We start from the raw sequence: 22290 nt of genomic DNA, 5'->3' as shown, positions 1-22290 counted from the left end.
AGGCAAGTCAAAAATCCAAACTTCTTCCAGAGGATCAAAGCATTTGAATCCAACATCAAATGCTCCAACTTTTAAGCCCTGGACCTGAGAGACGAAGCCCCAAAATACCTAGGTGTGAAAGTCAACAGGTTCGTCTCAATGAGAATGACAGCTATGATAAACTAAGTAGTTCTGGGTTTGACACACTCACCTGGCTACCTCACAAACCCAGAACAGAAGCAGCTGTTTGAAAAGGGTCATCTTTCTGAGAAAGAGGCCAATTTGCTTTTAAAGCTTCAGTCCAAGGAACAAGCATTCAATTGAATACCTACCTAGAGGCCTGTTGAAATACTATCTAAAGACAGAAGAGACAAGTGGATACCATATTTTCACTCTCCTGCCTCACTCCAGTCACCAGAATCTACTAAAAATGAGCTTTTATACACACATCTGGCACTCTGATTTTTCCCACCTAGGAAATACCCCCTTGATCACTAGGCTCTGGAGGCCAACAGAGCTTATATTCGTAGTTATACACCTGATGGCACAAGAGAGAAGTAGCTGAATAAAAGGTCTAGTATTTTTGTGAAAGAGGCCAATTAGCTTACCTTCATAACTAGGCTAGAGGGGCAGTTTCTAATTAAACACACATCAAAGGGCCTACTACACTCTTCTCTAGAGACAAAGAGCTGGGAGGTGCCATCTTCCTAACTTCCATCTGCCCTGTTCAAGTCGATGTTGCCTCTGAGAAAAATCCTTGTACACACATATGTTACCCTAGTTTTTACAGCTGCCACCTAGTGAATTGTCCCTTGATAGCCAGAATCTGTTGACCAGCTGGCCCTGTGTTTATGGTACAAAAGGACAACAAACAACTAAGAAACAGTTCTTAACTGGCTATCACTGAAGAGCCAGTGTAGGGCGAGCAAACAGAAAGACCCTCTCCTAGCCTTTCCCTGAAAGAACTATGGTTGCATGCCTTAAAAGTTGTTCCTAAAGGTCTGGCTTCTAATTGACTTGAACCCAGATGCTGAGATCCTCCTCTCTGAGACACTGACAGGTCCTAGCACACCCTCAATTACCGAGATGCTTGGACAAAACTTAAATTTTAATAGACAATAAAGAGCTAGGGCAGGGCTGAACAATAAGTATCATCTCCAAGACTAGGAGAGGTGGCTGTTTTATCTAATGTATAAAAAATAACATGGACAGCCAAGGAAAATAAAGAAACATAGGAATATATATTTCCAAATAAATGAATATGGTAAAAATCTCAGAAAAAGACATTAACAAAGGCAAGTGATTTACCTGAAAAAGAGCTCAAAATACCAGTCATAAAAATGTTCATTAAGGACAGGAAAAAAAATGCATGAACAAAAAGGAATTCCATAAAGAGACAAAAAATTTAAGATGAAAACAGAAGCGACAAAATTAAAGAATACAATACCTGAACTGAGAAAGAGAAGAATTAACAACAGGCTAGATGAAGCAGAAAAAAGGATAAGGGAACTCAAAAGACAAAGTAGTGGAACTCATCCAATCAAAGCAACAAAAAAGAATGGAAAGGAATGAAGCTTAAGAGACTTATGGGACAATATTAAGCATACCAAAATTCCCAATATAAGGGTCCCAGAAAGAAAAGAGAATGAACAAAGGGCAGGAAACTTATTTGACAATGACTAAAAATATCGCTAACATGGTGGCTCAGTGGTAAAGAATATGCTTGCCAATGCAGGAGACACAAGAGACCTGGGTTCAATCCCTGGGTCGGGAAGAACCCCAAGAAAGAAATGGCAACCCACTCCAGTATTTTTGCCTGGGAAATCCCATAGACAGAGTGAGAGAGTCCAATTCCTAGGTAGGTTGATAAGAAGTCCAGGGTCCCTGAGCAGGAGAGAGGAGTCTGGAGTTCTCAAAGTGAAATGAAGTCGCTCAGTTGAATCTGACTCTTTGCGACCCCATGGACTGTAGTCTACCAGGTTCCTCTGTCCATGAGATTTTCCAGGCAAGAATACTGGAATGGGTTACCATTTCCTTCTCCAGGAAATCTTCCCAACCCAGGGATTGAACCCCGGTTTCCCGCATTGTAGGCAGACACTTTACCATCTGAGCCACCAGGGAAGCCCAAGGAGGAGAAAAGAACAAACTTTTTTTTCTACATTCCTTAGTCTTCCTCACATAAAACTTTTTTTCTTTAAGCCTGGAGCTAATGATTACACAACAAAACAACTCAGCTTAAACTAAGGATTATATAACAACAATGCACCCTGCTTAAGGACATGTTTCTCCTTCTTGAGAACCTTCTGACTAGTCCTGCTATATTAAAATGTATACTATGGGAATGGATCTGGTAAGATCTTTCTATTCTTAGCTCTAATCCCATTATCTTAAAATGTATATTGTGGGAGTGGGTCTGGTAAGCCCTTTACAATCTTGAGACATTCTTTTGATTTATTGTAATAACCAATTTAAAAAGTATATAGCTCCCTTGCTAAGACTAGAGAGGGGGACACTCTCTGTCCCTCTTCTGATGTCTATGTCAGAAGCTTTCTCTGTCCCTTTTTCACTTTAATAAAACTCTGCTACACAAAAGCTCGAGTGATCAAGCCTGGCCCCTGGCTAAATCTGCTTCTTCTGAGATCACAAATACGACATCATTCACCAGGAAGCTATCAAGAGGAGCCTCGCAGGCTACATACAGTTCATGGGGTCACGAAAGAGTTGGACATGACTTGGTGACTAAACAACAGATAAAATGTCATCAAAATCCAGGAGGCCCACAAAATTCAACTAGATTGGCCATGAAAAAAAAGTGTTAAACTTCTTTAAGTTGAAACAAAATGGCACTACTTAGTAGCAAAAAAACATATCAAAGTATAAATCTTAAGAGTAAATGACTCATTAAGCTGATATGAAAGCTAAAAGATAAACATACTTATAACTACAATAAATTGATAATCACACACAAGCTAAAAATGTGACATGAAAAATACAAATTGTGTGGTATAAGAATAAAAATGTAGAGATTTAGAATGTATTTAAGATATTAACTTAATACAGGCTTGTTAAGTTGTTTTATGTAAAATTCATGGCAACAAAGCAAAAATCAAGAGTAGTTACATAAAAGAGAAGGAGATAAGTGTATAAGCTTATCAGTAACAACAACAACAACAAAATCTCCAAATCACAAGGAGACCAAGAAAAGAAGAAAAGAACAAAGGAAATCTCCAATGAAAAGACACTAAATGGCTGAGTGGGTTTAAAAAACAACAAAGATTTATCTATAGGCTAACTTTAGATAAAAGACTTTAGACAAAAGTATACACAAAGACAGAAAGTCAGTTCAGTTCGGCCACTCAGTTGTGTTCCAACCCCATGGACTGCAGCACGCCAGGCTTCCCTGTCCATCAGCGACTCCTAGAGCTTACTCAAACTCATGTCCAGAGAGTCGGTTATGCCATCCAACCACCTCATCCTCTGTCATCCCCTTCTCCTCATGCCTTCAATCTTCCCCAGCATCAGGGTCTTTTCCAATGAGTCCATTCTTCGCATCAGGTGGCCAAAGTATGGGAGTTTCAGCTTCAGCCTCAGTCCTTCCAATGAATATGCGGGACTGATTTCCTTTAGGATAGACTGGTTGGATTTCCTTACAGTCCAGGGAACTCTCAAGAGTCTTCTCCAACACCACAGTTCAAAAGCATCAATTCTTCAGCATTCAGCTTTCTTTATAGTTCAACTCTCACATCTATACATGACTACTAGAAAAACTACAGCTTTGACCAGATGGACCTTTGTTGGCAAAGTAATGTCTCTGCTTTTTAATACGCTATCTAGGTTGGTCATAGCTTTTCTTCCAAAGAATCTTGCTTTTTCAATGATCTAACGGATGTTGGCAATTTGATTTCTGGTTCCTCTGTCACCCTGCTTATTTAACTTATATGCCGAGTACATCATGAGAAATGCTGACTGGATAAAGCACAAGCTGGAATCAAGATTGCCAGGAGAAATATCAATAACCTCAGATATGCAGATGATACCACCCTTATGGCAGAAAGCAAAGAGGAACTAAAGATGGCATCCAGTCCCATCAGTTCATTCCAGGTTTGATCCATGGGTCAGGAAGTTCCCCTGGAGAAGGAAATGTCAACCCACTCCAGTATTCTTGCTTGGGAAATCCCATGGACAGAAGAGGTAGGCTGCAGCCCAAATGGTCACAAAGAGTTGGATGCGACTGAGCAAGTGAGCACTGTCCTAAAGGGAGAAATAGATAGCAACAGTAGTAAGAGATTTTAGTACCCTATTTTCATCAATGAATAGATCATTGAGACATAAAATCAATCAGGAAACACCGGTCTTAAATGACATGTTACATCAGATGGAACTAACAGATCTTCCATTTAAAAGCAGTAGAATACACTTTCTTCTCAAGCACTTAAAAAACATTCTCCTAATGACATGTTACATCAGATGGAACTAACAGATCTTCCATTTAAAAGCAGTAGAATACACTTTCTTCTCAAGCACTTAAAAAACATTCTCCTAAATCATATGTTAGACTACAAAACAAATCAATAGACATACAAAGACCAAAATCATACCAAGCATCTATTTCAAACATCGAAATCAACAAGAATAAAACTAAAAACATATGATTAAACAACATGCTCCCAGAACAACCAATGGGTCAAAGAAGAAATAAAAATATGTCCTGAGACAAAGGAAAATGGAAATACACATATCAAAACTTGTAAGGATCCAACAAAATTAGTTACAATAGGAAAAATTTTAGCAATAAATGTGTACCTTAAGAAACAATGCAGATCTCAAATGAACAATTATCAAATAACTGTAAAGAAACTTCTAACCCAAAGTTAACAGAAGAAAGGAAAAACGAAAGGTCAGAGCAGAAATAAAAAAAAGATAAACTTTTCTTGAAACTCTTCAAAAAAAAGAGAAAAGATTCAAACAAATAAAATAAAAACAAAAGAGAAGCTGTCACAAAACATACCACAAAATACAATGGATCATAAGAAAATGAGAAAAACTAGACACCAACAAATTGAGAAAGAAAAGAAAAAAAATTCCTAGAAACATATCACCTACCAAGACTAAATCATGAAGAAACAGAAAATCTGAACAGACACAATACAAATAAGGAGACTGAATCTGCAATAAAAAACCTACCAATGAAAAGGACCACCAATGACATTTTTCATAGAAAAAGTACAAATAATCCTAAAATATGTATAGAACCACAGACTCCAAGGGGATTCCCTGGTGGCTCAGACAGTAAACCATCTGCCTACAATGCAGGAGACCCGGCTTCAATCCTGGGTCAGGAAGATCCCCTGCAGAAGGAAATAGCAACCCACTCTAGTACTCTTGCCTAGAAAATTCCATGGATGGAGGAGCCTGGTGAGCTACAGTTCATGGGGTCGCAACGAGTCGGACACAACTAAGCGACTTCACTTCACTTCACTTCACTTCACTTCACAGACTCCAAATAGTCAAAGAAATTTTGAGAAAGAACAAAGCTGGAGAATGATGCTTCCTGACTTCAAATTATAATACAAAGATACAGTAATCAAAACAATATAATACTGGCATAATGATATACATATAGACAAATGGAACAGAACAGAGGACCCAGAAAGAAACCTGTGCCTATATGGTCGATTCACTTATGATAAAGGATACAAGACTACGGGCTTCTCCAATAGCTCACTGGTAAAAGAACCCACTTGCAATGAAGGAGATGCAGGAGATACTGGTTCAAATCCTAAGGTGGGAAGAGCCCTTGGAGGAAGAAATGGCAGCCCACTAAAGTATTCTTGCTAGGAAAATTCCATAGACAGATTAGCCTGATGGGCTACAGTTCACAGAGTTGCAAAGAGTCAGCCATGCCTGAGCAAATGCACATCACACACATACAAGACTACACAAGAGAAAGGACAGTCTCTTCAAAAAGTGGCATTGAGAAAAATGGAAAGCCATATGCAAAAGAATCAAATTGGACCATTATCTTACCCCACATACCAAAATCAATTCAAAATGATTAGGGCATTCCCTGTTGGTCCAGTGGTTAAAACTCTATGCTCCTAATGCAGTGAGCACAGGTTTGATCTCTGGTCAGGAAATTAGGATCCAGCATGATGTACAGCATGGCCAAAAAAAAAAAAAACCGATTAAAGACTTTCATGTAAGACCTGAAAACATAAAATTTCTAGAAAAAAGCAGTAAGGTCCCTAACATCAGTCTTGATGATTTTTTGGATCTGACACCAAAAGTAAAAGAAACAAAAGTAAAATTAAGTAAGTGGGAGCTGTTGTTTAGTTGCTAAGTAAGTGGGAGTTGTTGTTCAGTTGCTAAGTTGCATCTGACTCTTCTGTGACTCCATGGACTGCAACCAGCCAGGCTCCTCTGTTCATAGGGTTTCCCATACAGGAATACTGGAGTGGGTTGCCATTTCCATCTCCAGAAGTTCTTCCTGACCCAGGGATGGAAACTGAATTTTCGGCTTGGCAGGCAGATTCTTTACCACTGAGCCACTTGGGAAGCCCAAGTGGGAGTATATCACACTAAAAAGTTGCTGCACAGAAAAGGAAGCTATCAACAAAATAGGTATTTCAGAATGGAAAAAGAAAGTCAAAAATAAATGATATATCTGATAAAGGATTGCCATCCAAAATATATAAATAACTCATACAACACAATAACAAAAAACCTAAAAAATTCCAACTGCTTAAAAAAAAAAATGGGCAGAGAATCTGAATAGACTTTTTTCCAACAAAAACACACAGATGGTCAACAGGTACATGAAAAAATTCTCACATTGCTAATCATCAGGGAAATGCAAAATAAACCCACAATAAGATATAAACTCACACCCATTAGAATGGCTATTACTGAAAAATAAATAGCAGCTTGTGAGGATACAGACAAAAGGGAACCTCTGTGCAGTTGGTGGGAATGTAAATTGGTGCAGCCGCTACAGAAAACAGTATGGAAGGGCCTCAAAATATCAGAGAAATAACATATGATACAGCAATTCCACTTCTGGGCATTTATCTGCAGGAAATGAAAACACTAACTCAATAAGATACATGCACCTTCATATAATCTCTAGTTCACTGCACTATTATTCACAATAACCAAGACAATGGAAGCTAACATGTCCATCAATGGATGATGAATGGATAAAGAAAATGTGGTGTGTATACAAACAATGGAAGATTATTCAGTCATAATAAAAAGAAAATCCCACCATGCTATAGCATGGATGGACTTTGAAAGCATTATGTTAAGTGAACATCTCACTTATCTGTGGAATCTTTCAAACAACAACAAACTCACAGATTCAGAGCCTGATGACTGTGAGAGTTGCAGGGTGGGGGTTGGGTGAAATGGCTGAAGATGGTCAAAAGTTACAAACTTCCAACTATAAAATAAGTAATTACATTACATCTTGGGGATGTAATGTACAATATGGTGATACAGTTAATAATACTGCATTGTATACTTGAAAGTTGCTATGAGAATAAATCATAAAAGTTCCTATTGGAAGAAAAAACAGTAGTCCGTGTGGTGACAGACGTTAGCTAGAATTGTGATCATTTCACAACATACACACATACAGAATCATTATGTTGCATACCTGAAACTAATTTAATGTTATATGTCAGTTGTATCTAAATAAATAAATAAAGGAAACAACTGATAGATGGATGCACAAGTATTCATTTAAGAAATCATAGTACCTCCTTTACAACCAAGATAAAGTCGCAAAGAGTGGATTTACTTTCTGCCTGCAACAGCCAAAACCTTTTCATAATACATGAGACAACAAAGAACAGTGAAGAGGGAAGATGGGAAACAAGCAAGGTGAACTCTGTGTCTGCCCAAACTTATCATCCAAAAACAGTTTCCAGAACACAGCACAGAGAGGCAGAAGCAAGTCAATCCAATGCAACTTTTCACTTGAAGACAGGCTGTAATCCCAAGAGACTCAAGTAACTAGAGAGTGCAGCACAGAGATAAGACTCTAGAAATCTGAAGAAAGGAGCTCTTCACTTAGCAAAGTACTGACCATTATGCATGTGAAAAAACTGAGTCCAGGGAAAGAACTACCTGAAAGAATGAGAGATTCAAGAAGTTCACCAACTGCCAAGCAAAAGGACTATAAAGAAAACTATACCAAAGCACATCATAATTTAAACTGCTCTCAATCAGTGATAAAGTGATAAATAAAACTGTAAAGCAGCTAAAAAAAAAAAAAAAGAAATGTCATATACAAAAATGAAGAGAAGAATGAGAGCAGAGTCCTTGCCAGAAAAGAAAGGCAACTATGAAAACTGTGAAGCACATTCTAAAGGTCCTGAAAGATAGTAAATGCCAACCTAGAATTCTATACCCAGAAAAAATATTTCCAAATACAGAGTTAAAATAAAGACTTTCCCAAATATTCAAAAGCTGAAAGACTTAAGCAGCAGCAGACAGCACTACAGCAAAGTTAAAAGAAGTCCTCCTGGAGAAGAGAATAATAGATGGAAGAAGAGAATGACAACACAAAGAAATGAAAGAATTAGCAAGAACCATAGATGTGAACACAGAAGATATTTTCCTAATTACTTAAATCTCTTTAAGGAATAATTGATTATTTAATAAGAATAATTAACCATGTTGTGTGGGTTTATAGGCTATGCGAAAAGTAAAGTATATAACAACATCAGAACAAGGGTGAGGGGAAAACAACAAATGCACTTTAATAGTAAGTCAATAAAGGTGATAAAACAGAATCAAAAAATATTCAATTAATCCAGACAAAAATGAAAAGAAAAAGGGGAACAAAAACAGAACATATAGAAAACAAATAATAAAGCAAGAGATTTATATGTATCAATATCAATCACATTGAACATAAATAGCCTCAGTGTGACACAGGGTAAAAAAGCAAGATCCAACAATATGCTGCCTACTACAAACATATTTTAAATAAAAAGACACAAATAGGTTCAGAATAAAAGAAATGGAAAGACTATACCAAGCTAACACTAGTCAAAAAAAAAAAAAAAAAACCTAAAGAGCTACATAAATAGCAGGCAACAGAATTACATAGCAAAGATATTACAAGGATTGAAAAAGATCATTTTAAGATGATAGGGGTTCAATTCATCATCAGACACGACAAAAGTAAGTATCTAAGCACTTCAATAACAGAGCCTTGAAATACATGAAGCAAATACCAGTAGAACTGAAAAGAGAAACATAAAAATTCACAATCACAGCTGGAGGCTTAAATTCTCTCAACAGTTGATAGAATAAGTAGAGAAAAGAATCAATAAAGACATAGAAGAATAACATTATTGGCCAACTACATTTAATTTACATATACAGAATATTTAAAAATTGTAGAGACAAAAGACCTAACAAGATATGCTGTGTTCATGGGTCTACAGAGTCAATAATGCCAAATTATCCAATTTCCACAAATTGATTTATAGATTGAAAGTAATCTAAATCAAAATCACAGAAGCATATATTTACAGAAATTGACATGATTCATATGGAAATGCAAAGCATCTACATTAGACAAAATAACTTTGGCAAGAGGTCTAACACACTACTTGATTTCAAGACTTACTTTAATGCTCCAGTAATGAAAATGGTAGGGTATTAGTATCAAGATAGACAATTAATGAGATAGAAATGAGTCCAGATATAAAGCTACACACATATATGGACATCTCATTTTTGAGAACGATCCAAAGGCAAATAAAAGGACAATCTTTTCAACAAATGGCACTGTAACAATAAATGTCTATATGGAAAAGCAGTATCAACCTATACCTCACACCATATACAAAAACTGATTCAAAATGGACCACAGACCTAAATGTTTACCAAAAACTATAGAAGTTCTAGAAGCATAGCAACCCACTCCAGTACTCTTGCCTGGAAAACCCCATGGGCAGAGGAGGCTGGTGGGCTGCAGTCCATGGGGATGCACAGAGCCAGACACAACTGAGCGACTTCCCTTTCACTTTTCACTTTCATGCATTGAAGAAGGAAATGGCAACCCACTGTGGTGTTCTTGCCTGGAGAATCCTAGGAACAGCGGAGCCTGGTGGGCTGCTGTCTATGGGGTCACACAGAGTTGGACACGACTGAAGCGACTTAGCAGCAGCAGCAGAAGCATAGCAGAAAAACATTTATGACTTCGGTTTAGGCAAAGATTTCTTAGATGCAACATCAAAATCATGAAAGAACAAAATGATAAATCAAATTTCATCAAAATTAAAACCTCCTGCTCTATGAAAGAACTGCTAAGACAAAGACAGTCAAGTCAGATCAAAGGAAAACATTTGCAGAGCATAATTCTAAAAAAGGGATTTACATCTATAATACTCAATACTAGTAAGAACACTAGGAGAAGGCAATGGCACCCCACTCCAGTACTCTTGCCTGGAAAATCCCATGTTCAGAGGAGCCTGGTAGGCTGCAGTCCATGGGGTCACGAAGCGTCAGACACGACTGAGTGACTTCCCTTTCACTTTTCACTTTCATGCACTGAAGCAGCAGTAAGAACACTTATGAACAACTCAAAATTCAGTAATAAAACAAGGCAGTTAAAAATGGGTGAAAAGTCTGAACAGATAGATCATCAAAGAAGAAATGCAAATATTAAGTAGATGAAAAGATGTTCAGTATCATTAGACATTAGAGTAAGAGAAATTACAACCACAAGATACCATATGTCCTTGAGAAGATCTGAACTCATACTAAGCACTGGTGAGCTTACCAGACATCAGTAAGGATGCAAAAGAAACTGGAATTCTCATTACTGCTGGTGGGAAATCTAACAGACATCTAGTCTAACCAACTTGGAAGCCACTTTGGCAGATTAAAATGTAAACATACATTTTTTCATATAAAGTCATCCAGTCCTAGGCATTTACCCAAATTAACTGAAAGCATATATCCATACAAAGGCTTATATACAAATGTTCACAGCAGTTTAACTAGAAATAAACCAAGTGTCTACCCACATGTGACTAGATAATCAAACTGTGGTATATCCATACAATGTAATACCAAACAGCGATTAAAAAAAATATATTAGGTACTGAAACTCACACATGAATGAATACCAAAAGAAATACACTGAGTAAAAGAAGCCAGGCAAAAAGATTATATAATATATGGTATGATTTATGTAAAATTCTAGAAAATGAAACATACCTGTGTGCGTGTGTGTCAAAAACATGCTAAAAATACATGAAGCTTATTGTGCATCAATTGTAACTTAATACAGCTATTAAAGACACTTTAAAAAGAAGAAAAATTACAGCAAACCACCACTCAATAACAAAACAAATATCTGTCCTGACAATGTGCCGGGTAATATTATAAGCACACATACTATCCTTGCCAATTCTCACAATAGCCCTGTGTGTACAGACATTATTTTCATTTTACAAAAGAAGAAAGTGAAATATAAAGTGCAGAAATAACTTGCCTAATAAAGACTGTTTAGTGAGGGAGGTAGAATTCAAGCCCTGAGACGCTCAGCCCAGAACTCCTCCCATGAACCAGAACTTCACCTACAGGTAGAGATGGCTGCTCATGAGCCATGCAATCACAAATGCCATGGTTGAGTGAGTAAGAATGTTCAATTTGTATAAATACAAAGAATGCAATTTTACCAGATCTCCAAACAACCTTTCTTGTTATCATTAGACTAGGACAAGTACTTTTATAACATAAAATGCTCAGGGTCACATACTGAGGATAAGTCTGAATGGTTCACACACTATTTTGCATGCTATAGGCATCAGAGAGTCAAAAACCAGTTACCAAACCAGTGATTTATGAAAAGAAAATTCAACTTTATTGTCAAAAGATGGGAGAAATGAACTGCCATTCTTCCTAATTTACACATATAGTATTAATCTGCCTTTCTTTATGAATTTTTTACATATTTCATTTAATTGCTCAGCATCTGCTTTCTACACTCCTTCAAGTGATTCTTAAAACTTAGTTATTTAATGTGATACATAAAATAAACACTATAGAATATCCAGGGCTTCCCTGGTGGCTCAGAGGTTAAAGCGTCTGCCCGCAATGTGGGAGACCTGGGTTCGATCCTTGGGTTGGGAAGATCCCCTGGAGAAGGAAACGGCAACCCACTCCAGTATTCTTGCCTGGAGAATCCCATGGACGGAGGAGTCTGGTGGGCTACAGTCCACGGGGTTGCAAAGAGTCGGACACGACTGAGCGACTTCACTTATAGAATATCCAAATGCAAATAAGGCTATCTTGATTATAGCTGGAAAAAGGAAAGTAAGATGCTGCTCAGTAAATGAATAATCTGATTTCTCAAAATACCAAGTTACTAGTTATTTAAAAAAAAAAAAAAAAAAGGAAAGCAACAGACATAAATCTGAGGTCAGCCAAAATGGCTGATTAATTCAACCTCATTATTATATAATTTGAATATATAAAGCAATAGGTGAATTTTAATAAAGAAAAGCATGCAGTAAAAGTAAACAAAATACTTATGATTAGTAAATCTCCAATTTGCTTCATGCAATCAGTCTTTGAAGTTAATTTCCTTCTATCTCCTCCAGGAGCAGTAAAATTGGCCCTCGCAATCCATGGATTCATCCAACCTTCTCCAACCAAGGATATTCAGGAAAAGAAAAAAAAATTCCAGAAAGTTCCCAAAAGCAAACTGGCAACTATAGTTGGCAACTACAGTCATCCCTTGGTATGTGAGGGGTATTGGTTCCAGGACCCCTCACATATAAAAATCTGCTGATGATCTAGAGTCTTACATAAAATGGAGTAGTACAATGAATACAAATGCCCCTCTATATCCATGGATTTCACATCCTTAGATTCAACCAACTTCAGGTGGGAATTTAGATACACGGTTGAATCCATGGATACAAAACCCATGAATACACAAGGCCAACTGTATATTTACTGAAAAATATCTGCATATTTAAGTGGATCCATGCAGTTCAGATCCATGTTATTCAAAGGCCAACTGTTTCTACCTAGCATTATATACAAATTGTATACACTGCATTCAATTACACTGGATTTATAACTACTTACATAGCATTTATATCTACTTACATAGCATTTATATCATACAGGTACTATAATTAAGCTAGTGTTAGTGCTAGTCTAACACTAATGGAATACTCAGATGATTACCAGACCTGTAGTGTCAAACTGCAGGAATGAAAGAGATGGTCTCTGGCTTCATGTAGCTTCAAAGAATTGTATGGTTTTATATTTTACATTTAAATTTATGATTCTGAGTTCATTTTGTACACATTGTGGGATTTAGATCGAAGTGTTTCTTTTCTTTTGCATATGGATGTCCGATATTTTACCACCATACTTTCTCCACTGACTTGCTTGTGTGAACTATCAATTATCATCCAGCCATATTTGCACAGGTCTATTTCTAGATTCTGTTGTGTTCCACAGATCAATGTGTCTATCTTTCCCCCAAATCCACACTGGGTCTTCAGGCCATAAACTCTCTTAGTTTTCCTTAATCTGAGAATATTCTCATTTCATCTTCATTCCTAAAGGACATTTTTTCTAGATTTCTAGGTTGACAGTTCTCTCCTTTTAGCACTACAGAAATCCACTGATTTCTGGACTCCACTGCTTCTGATGAAGAATCCAGTCACTCGAATCATTGTTTCCCTATCAATAATGTGCAACTTTCCTTCAATTTTAATGATGATGAAGATCTGGTCTTTAGCTTTAAGCATTTGATTATGATGTGTCTGGTCCTAGACTTTTTTGGGCTTATCTGGCTTGTGTTCACTCACCTTTTTAAATCCTTAGTTTATGCCTTTCACCAAATTTATGAAATCTTCAGCTATTTTTTCTTCAAAAATATTTTTCTGGACCACACTCTTTCTCCTTTCCTTCTAAGACTCCTGTGACACAGATGTTAAACATTTCTGGACCATCCTCTAGGTCCCTGAGGTCCAGTTCATTTATTCAGGTTTTTTGGTTTTCTTCTCTGATACTGAGCAACTCCCACTGATTAATCATGAAGTTTACTCACTTTCTTCTGTCATCTCTATTCTAAAACTTTCTATACTTCCATTTGTTCCTGTGGGTAAAGTCCAAAACTAAGGCCCAGTATCATGTGCTGCCTAACCCCGAGGGAAACCAAGTGAACCACAAATGACCTGACCACACGGTCTCTTACCAATTCTGTTCCAAAGGATTATTAAGTCCCCTAGACAAACCACCCTCCTCATCACGAAGACTAGACAGCATTCCTACTTATCCCTGGAGAGAGCATTCCAGGTTCCTACCAGATTGTGAGACAACTCAAAACAAATCACATCCTCCCAAAGGAACCAGGGGGCACACCACCTTCTCATCACTACAAAGCCTGCCTCCCACACTTTTCTTCGATGTTCCCGAGCACAACCTCCATATGATCCTGTGTGCCATGTGGTGGCTTCCCTTGGGCTGTGAGTACATCCAACTAAGAAACTGCTATCAATCACACCTGTCTAGTGTGTTTGGCCATCTCCAGAAACCTAGGAATCTTTCCCTCACCAACAAGATGAAGAGGAGGCAACTGAAACAGTTCACCCTTACTTCTTAAAGCAGTAACTGCTTTAAAATCTTAGATAATTCCAACACCTGTCATTCTGGATGACATCTGTTTGATCATCGCTCATGTAAACTGAGACGTTCAGGTGTTCACATGCTGAGTAATTTTGGCCTGGACATTTTTGTTTCAGCATTCAATCAACTTGGCTGTACTCAGGCTGCACATTCCAGCCAGCCTTCTGTGAATTGTGGTTTCAGTGTTAGTTATGTTTTCAAGGCCTTTGGCCAGTCTCAGATCTGGGCAGTGCTTCATCACTTGGTTCAAATTCTCAATTTGAACCAAGTGTCTAGTTTGCTGCTTAGCGTAAGAGACACATGCACAGCTGAGGAATGAGTCCAGGAGCCCATTAACACATCTGTGGGGTCCCATTCCTGAGTTCCTCACTCTTTACTATTTCCCTGGTACTTTCTGGGTCCTAGAGGGCGCCCCTTTTTTGGTCCTTCAGCCAGAACATTTGAACTACAGCAATAGGCTCCTAGTAGGAATGGGTATCTGCCTCTAACGTGGCCCTATTCATTTCTATCCTTGGCACAGCAACCAGGCAAATCTTTAAAGGCCTAAGATCACATTACGTGCTGTGTGCTAAGTCACTCAGTTGTGTCCCATTCTTTGTGACCCCATCAACTGTAGCCCACCAGGCTCCTCTTCCCATGGGATTCTCCAGGCAAGAACACTGGAGGGGCTGACATTTCTTTCTTCAGGCAATCTTCCCAACCCAGGGACTGAACCTGTGTCTCCTGCTTTGGCAGGCAGACTCTTTACCATTGAGCCACCTGGGAAGCCCTAAGATTGCACTGTAACTCTGCTAAAAACCTGTGTGGGTCTATCTCCCTCAGGGTAACAGCTACCTCTATGCTCTGACTTCTCTGTTATTCGTCAGACAGCATCTCCGACCACTCTCCTCCTCCCATCTCTTATGGTTGCAGTGGTAGGGTGAATGTTCCAGGCATGCTCCCATCTTAGCCCTTCATCCTATATGCCCCTCTGTCTGAAATGCTCTTTTTTCCTATCTGTATGAAAATGTCCTCAATTCCTATCAGTCTTAACCCCAATGTTACCTTCTCAATGAGGGTTCCTCTGAACCCTATTTTAAAGTGCAAGCTCTCATCCCTCCTCAGATCCCTTCCCCTATTTCTTTTTCTATAGCATTTTATACTTCTGCCATAATTCACAACTTACTATTTGCCATGTCTACTGCCTGTGTCCTGGAATGTCAGCTGCAAAGCACCAATGATCTTTCCATGTTTGTTCATGGCTATATACCCAGCGTCTACACCAGATGGCTCAACAAATATTTGCGAATTGAGTGAATAAACATACCTGGAACCTAGTGTGTGAGCAAAGGGAGCAGCAGTAGGAGAGAAGGTTTAGAGAAGTGCTGGGGACCCACCATACAGGTCTTATAAACTGGGTTTATGACTGACAGAATCCACACTGTTTTCTCAAACTCACAATTCCAAGTTTCAACTGCCTTATTCCTGTTTGAGTTCAACAACTTTGTAAGAGAGCAGTTATGATGCTTGTACACGTTTAATCTCTCCTACCAGACTTCAGATGGGCACTTCAAGGGAACACTGCTGAGTCATCTATATTTATACTTGTATCTGTATCTATATCTATGTTTTCTCTACAACAACTAACCATATGACTTACCAACCAATAGCTTCTGAAACACCGTAAACAGACAGTAAAGAGTAAAGTGGTCATAGGACAGATTTTAAAGTACAAAGAAATGAGACTGCACAGTGTATGAAGTGTGTTCATGCATGCACTAGACTTCAGAGAGCCGAACAAGCACTGGCCTTTAGAGGTCACTAGCACTCAGTCCACTGATCCAGCAGTGCTGTCCATTGCACATAACACTGGTAAATGTTTGATATCATATAAGCCTCTTAAGAAAAGCAGTCTTGTTTTTGTTGTTATACTTTTCTTCTTCCTCAAATAGTATGATCTTATTAATCAGATTTGGCACAGAAAGGTCCTATGCTATTTTTGAAAATCAAATTCACCCTCACAGGATCAAGATGAGTCACTGTTGAAGACATTCAAAAGAATAAGGTCAGATACTGATGTAAATTCTAAGATTTCAACAAAGGTTATAAACAAAACTTTCCAAAATGACTACTGTGTTCAGAACAACACACACACTGGATTTAAAAATCTGTCATTACTTCATAGACACACCTTAAAATAGAGTTCCTGGACACCATGCCAAGAGACGCCTTATTGCTAAACACAGCCTACAGTGGGACAGGCAGTGATATCTCAAACCCCTCATCCTGGGGAGGAGAAAGAGACAAAACTGGGGCCTCTTGCCCTGGTCCTGTGAAATCTGAATGCTCTCACTTCCTTCCTTCTTTTTGGTTTTTAATAGAAAATCAAATAAAAACTCATTTTTCTTTCTTCCTTTCTTTTTTTAATTTGGGAAGCAGTCAATACCAAGAATAATTAAAGATTCTTTTCCTGTAAATCTTCCAAGAGGAGGATACTGGAAGTGTACGCACAGTTAAGTCACCACCTTAACCAAGTGATCAAAGTTACTGTCACCCAAAGTGGGACAATCTAACTCTTAAGTGCCAACACATTAGAAGAAAAGGAAATATAGAACATGGCCTACTTACTATTCTCTGCAAAAATTTTTTATCATAAACCTAAATATGAGGAAATAACTCAGTCAAATCCAGAATGTGTAAACTTCAAGAAGATAATTTGTCTGACTTTTTTTAGAAAGATTACTGTTCTAAAAAACAAAAAGAGATGGAAAACTTTTAAAAAACAAACAAAAATGTAACCTGTGACATTTAAATAAATCCTGAATTAGAAAAGCAAAACAAAAAAAACCCACTACAAATAACCTTTTGAACCTGGGATAATCTGAATATTAATATTAATTTTAATACTGTTAGGTGTTACAATAGGGTTGTGGTTAAAGAGTCCTTTCTTATTCTTATGAAAAGCACATTGAAATATTTAAAGATTCACCTCTTAGTTTGAAATGGTTCAGCAAAAAAAAAAAAAAAAGGGGGGGGGGGGCGGGGGGGGGCGGGATATGCATATGAGAGAGAGACAAAGAGTGGAAGGGTCTCATGAGGAGAGACCTTGGTGAAGGGTATAAAGAGGTTCATTTCACTGCCTTTCATATTTCTTAAAGTTTGAATATTTCAAAAAAAAAAAAAGGCTAGAGAGAATGAAAGACAGCCACAGAGCAATGGAAATACTAGACTTCTTGTCCACAGTGGTATATATCCAAGCAAAAAGCAAAGAACAGTTTTCTTAGTTATAATAAAGTTTCCTGACATATACCCCAAATCCTCTAGTAGAAGCTGTTAAACAGAGACAGGGAATAAAAGATACTGCCACTATTTTCTGTGCACATTTAACAGAAATTTTCTAAACTGTCAAATAACAGAATCCTAAGCCCCTGAACTTGTTTTATTGAGGTTTTATAAACATGTGTAAGGGCAGTATTGTTTGGGGAGCTATTTCCAAAAGAGAATTTTATTTCATAGTACTGGAGCATTCTCCCAGTTAGGGAGAAGACAGGAAGTTTAGCTGCTTTCTTAAAGGTGAAAATACTGGAGAACAGATAGGGCTATTTAGTATATAAACATCCCGAATATAATTTAAAATATCATCGGAAGATCCCAGGGTAACAATATTAATGACTTTAAACTTTACATCATTAAATTTTATTTTGTATTTTTTGTATTTTATAATATCTGTCTATATAAATATATATAAAACAAATAAAGGTACCGGTTTAAGTATATGACAGTCACTTACACTCCATTTTTATCTGACAAACTACAACTTAAAGAAGTTCAGTTTGGGTTTAATATGTTTCTACCTTTCTTTACATCTTACTGTTTTTTCAACTATGTAATTTTAATAGTCAAGTAAAAACTGAAATTTAGAACACTAACCCTAAAACTTATAGTGATGGTCCACTCATTAGAAATAGTACTATCACTTTAAAACAATCGTTTTATAATTTAACTTGTTGCATTATAAGAAAAATTACAAAATATACCATAAAAATAATCATGTTGTTATTCAGTTTCAAGTTCAAGTAGAAACAAAAACCCAAAAGTAAATATCAGGTTTTGATCGTTTCTTAGTAAACCGTTATCATAAAAGGTTAGAAGTGATAATATATGCAAACTAAGAGCATCAGGTTAACTCTTGCAGCTGATCAAACATACAGTAAATACAAATGGAGAGGTACAGTTTCACTTGGATTAACTTTCAAATGCTGGCCAGTATGAAACCATGAACTTGTAATAACTTAGAAGAGCATTATTTCTCAGACTTAGAGACGTAGATCTTCTAGACTGAATGGAATCCATACATTTTACCCAAAAATATTTATTCCATCCATAGTATTAAAAAGGAAAGGAAAGTCTTATTTTTTTCCCCCACAATACCCTTACTGTATTTGAATTCTTCCTAGGTATCTTCTATCCATCTTCTATCCACAGCCACCATTGTCTGAAACAGATGGAAGGCTGGGACCACTGACACTGAAGACAGGCTCACTGATAAGGGGTCAGGAGCACCTGGCTGCTCAATGAGCATCTACATCACGAAGCAAGTTCGGTATCACAAGGAAGGGAGACAAAAATTCAGTGTAGCCTGCTACGTCTATTATAGTAATAAGCTCTTCATAACAGCAGCAATGTTCACAGTTCCAAAAAAAGGTAAGGGAACACCCCAGAGATCATTTTAGTCATAGAAAATCCACCAATTTAAAAACAGTTTTAAGAAAAAATAACACAGGGGACTTCCCTCCAATGCAGGGGGCACAGGTTCAATCCCTGGCTATGGAGCTAAGATCCCAGGTGACCTGTGGCCAAAAACCCAAAACATAAAACAGAAGCAACACTGTAACAAATTCAGCAGAGGTATTTTTAAAAAATGGTCCACATTTTTTTAAAAAAGGAAAAAACAGAAGAAAAAATAAGCAGTATTTTCATAGGAGTATCATCTAAGAGAAAGGGAAGGAGAAAAATGAAAATGGAGAAAATATTTGTGGATTAAAAAAATTTTATATGCGTAAGACAGAAGAGGATTTTCTCCATAAAATTTTCAGAAATAACCTCTTTAGATATATTTAATAAAAATGCTTACTTAAGCTATTTTGCTGTTATTAAAACAAACAAAAACAGACATTACTTTGGGATACATTAATAACCATAATACTAATACAAGAGTGAAGCAAAAACTTCTGCATGCACCTCTTATTATCTAAATGTGAATATGTGACTTTATATAAAATTAAGACTTTCAATAAGTTCAATATTACATAATTACATGCACTATGAATCTGAAAGCTTTATTATATTAAAGGAACAACTGACATATATTACTTCAGATTCACTTAGAAATAAAGGGAAGAAAAAAAAAGACAGAAAACTATCCTTTATAAATATATGGAAAATGTTAAAATATTCCAAATTTTATAACAAATAAATTCAATAAAAATTTTTTAAGTAACAGTATTTATGAGAATCCAAACTCAATCATTTTACAAAACATAGGTTCTGATTAATGGATCCACTATTGCAGAAGACCCCAAAAACTGAAGTACACTAGAAAGAAAAGGTTAGTTTCTGGACCTAATATGACACAGGCAGCTCCGAACAGAAGACAGAAGGAGCTAAAGCTTTATAAATCCTTTTGGCTTTTTCAGGAGTCATGGTAAAAAAGATTAGCATGGTAAAACAGGTAGACAGTAAATGCTTTTACTTACAAGAATATCACTTTTTGCACATTACCAAAGTAGAAAACTTACTGAATCATACACATTGATCTGGGTAGTTTTTAATTTCACTGAATTATGTTTTAATTTCTATCTACACACCCGAATCAAATAAATAGTCTTATAATAAGGTTAAACAGATAATTTTAACTCAGGTATAAAAGAAGTGTTTCAACACTGCTCTAAATTTTTAATTATTACTTTTTCATTCATAAACTAATAAGTTAAGAAGGAGTACAGCCTCAGATGAAGCCTACTTTTTGAAGAAAAGACTTCAACAGAATGGCAATGTCTCCAAATTCTCTGCAGCAGACAAAAGAACAAAATTTTCAGATTTACCTTGTGATGAAAGATTTCATTATCAATGCTGGAAAACTGCTTTATTAATCTGCCAAAAGCAGCAGCTCAACAATCTTTTTTGTAGTAACAGAGAAGAAATAACACCTCTTCAGATCCAAATTCAGCCTACCAAACAACCCCAACCTTTGTCCAGCTGCACAGAAACACAAGCAAGCTGGCAAGAAGCCTGGGAACCTCTGCCCCCTCCTCCACTGGGATCTGTGTGTTTAAGGCACTGAGGGCACACACATTTACATACTTACATTAAAGTTTCAAAATACAAGTGTAATCCTTCAAGAATCATGTGATGAGTGTAATAATTTTAAAGTTAAGAAATCATACAGAAAAGCACAGGACAAGCACAAAAAGAGAGCAAGACAGCAACAGGCAACGCGTCTGCAATCTCCACACCTACGGAAACCAAAAAATGCCTTTTGAATAAGGACTCTGTTATAAGCAAACAAGACCGCATTAGTCTCTTTACCCAAAATGTTTGTTGCCTTTTCAACTAACACCTTTTTTCCTTATGCTCTGTTTCCAGGGACAGATCAAGACGGGCATGAACAATTCATACCTCCACCAGGAATAATTGCCAACTTTGTCTCAACCAGGCCCATTTTTGCAGAGGAAGCTGAAAAGGAAAGAAGAAAATTAAATAACATCCACATCATCAAATTCAAATATGATGACTTGAAAAAGTTAGTAAAATAAGCTAGAAATATTGTTTACTAATTAAATTTGTGTCATAAATCTTAAATCATTTCAGAAGGCATTCAGTTATGGAAATAAGTAAACATTCTAAATGATATATATTAAGAGATTCACACAACTTTTTCTGTTAAAAATTGCTTGGCAGCAAATTAATTTTTGATGTAGAAAGACCAGGGGTGTTAACTACATAATTTGACCTGATACTGCCAAGTCATGTTTGAAGGCATAGATCTCATTCATTATTCACGATCAGGAGGGAGACTGTGTCTGACAAGTAAGAATTCTTTAGCTGCCTGAACAGTCCTCCAGATCAAATAGCTTAATATATCATATCAGATATGGCAACTCTTCAAGACCAAATCTCTAGTTACTTTTGACAAATGGTTTTACTGTTCTGACAGCTGGATAGGGTTCCTCTTTCCATGTTTGTTTTCACAGCTACTTTAAAACATCTTAATTATTTCTTTATTTGCATATCCAAATGTGCTTAGACTACGTCCTATCTCCTAATCCCCAGAACTTGCATTCTTTCAGAAATGCATTGCATATAACTTGACTTTTCAGTTTAAAACCCAAAAATCTGGCAAGAAAATAGAAATCTAAAATAAACTGAAAAGGGAAAGTACACAGAAATTAGTAACTGCAAATTCCAAGAGCCAGTTACCATAAAATTATTAAAAACATAATTATCGTGATTCTACATTTAATAGGCAGCTCCATCAGAAGAGATAGTGGGAACCAGGAAAAGAACAGTGACAAATATTTGCTGCCTGCTGCCCTCAGTCCTTGGTCCAAGGGCCCCTCTTTTTCGCCCTGATGAGGGACAATGATACAGACAACACTG

The 22290-nt window shown here is 37.0% G+C and overlaps 1 protein-coding gene across 2 annotated transcripts in view; it reads right to left on the bottom strand.

The window, feature by feature from the left end:
- Positions 1–22290, bottom strand: part of AUH (AU RNA binding methylglutaconyl-CoA hydratase) — a 192829-nt gene that overhangs the window by 81081 nt on the left and 89458 nt on the right. For both annotated transcript variants that reach the window (XM_040245966.1, XM_040245973.1), the window contains exon 6: positions 21310–21366. In XM_040245966.1, the coding sequence (XP_040101900.1) occupies positions 21310–21366 (57 nt within the window). The remainder of the gene's footprint in view (positions 1–21309; positions 21367–22290) is intronic.

Source organism: Oryx dammah, unplaced genomic scaffold, assembly GCF_014754425.2.
Source record: "Oryx dammah isolate SB20612 unplaced genomic scaffold, SCBI_Odam_1.1 HiC_scaffold_1, whole genome shotgun sequence".
NCBI lineage: Eukaryota > Metazoa > Chordata > Mammalia > Artiodactyla > Bovidae > Oryx > Oryx dammah.
The sequence above is the reverse complement of the archived record's forward strand: the minus strand, read 5'-3'. Positions and strand labels throughout refer to the sequence as shown.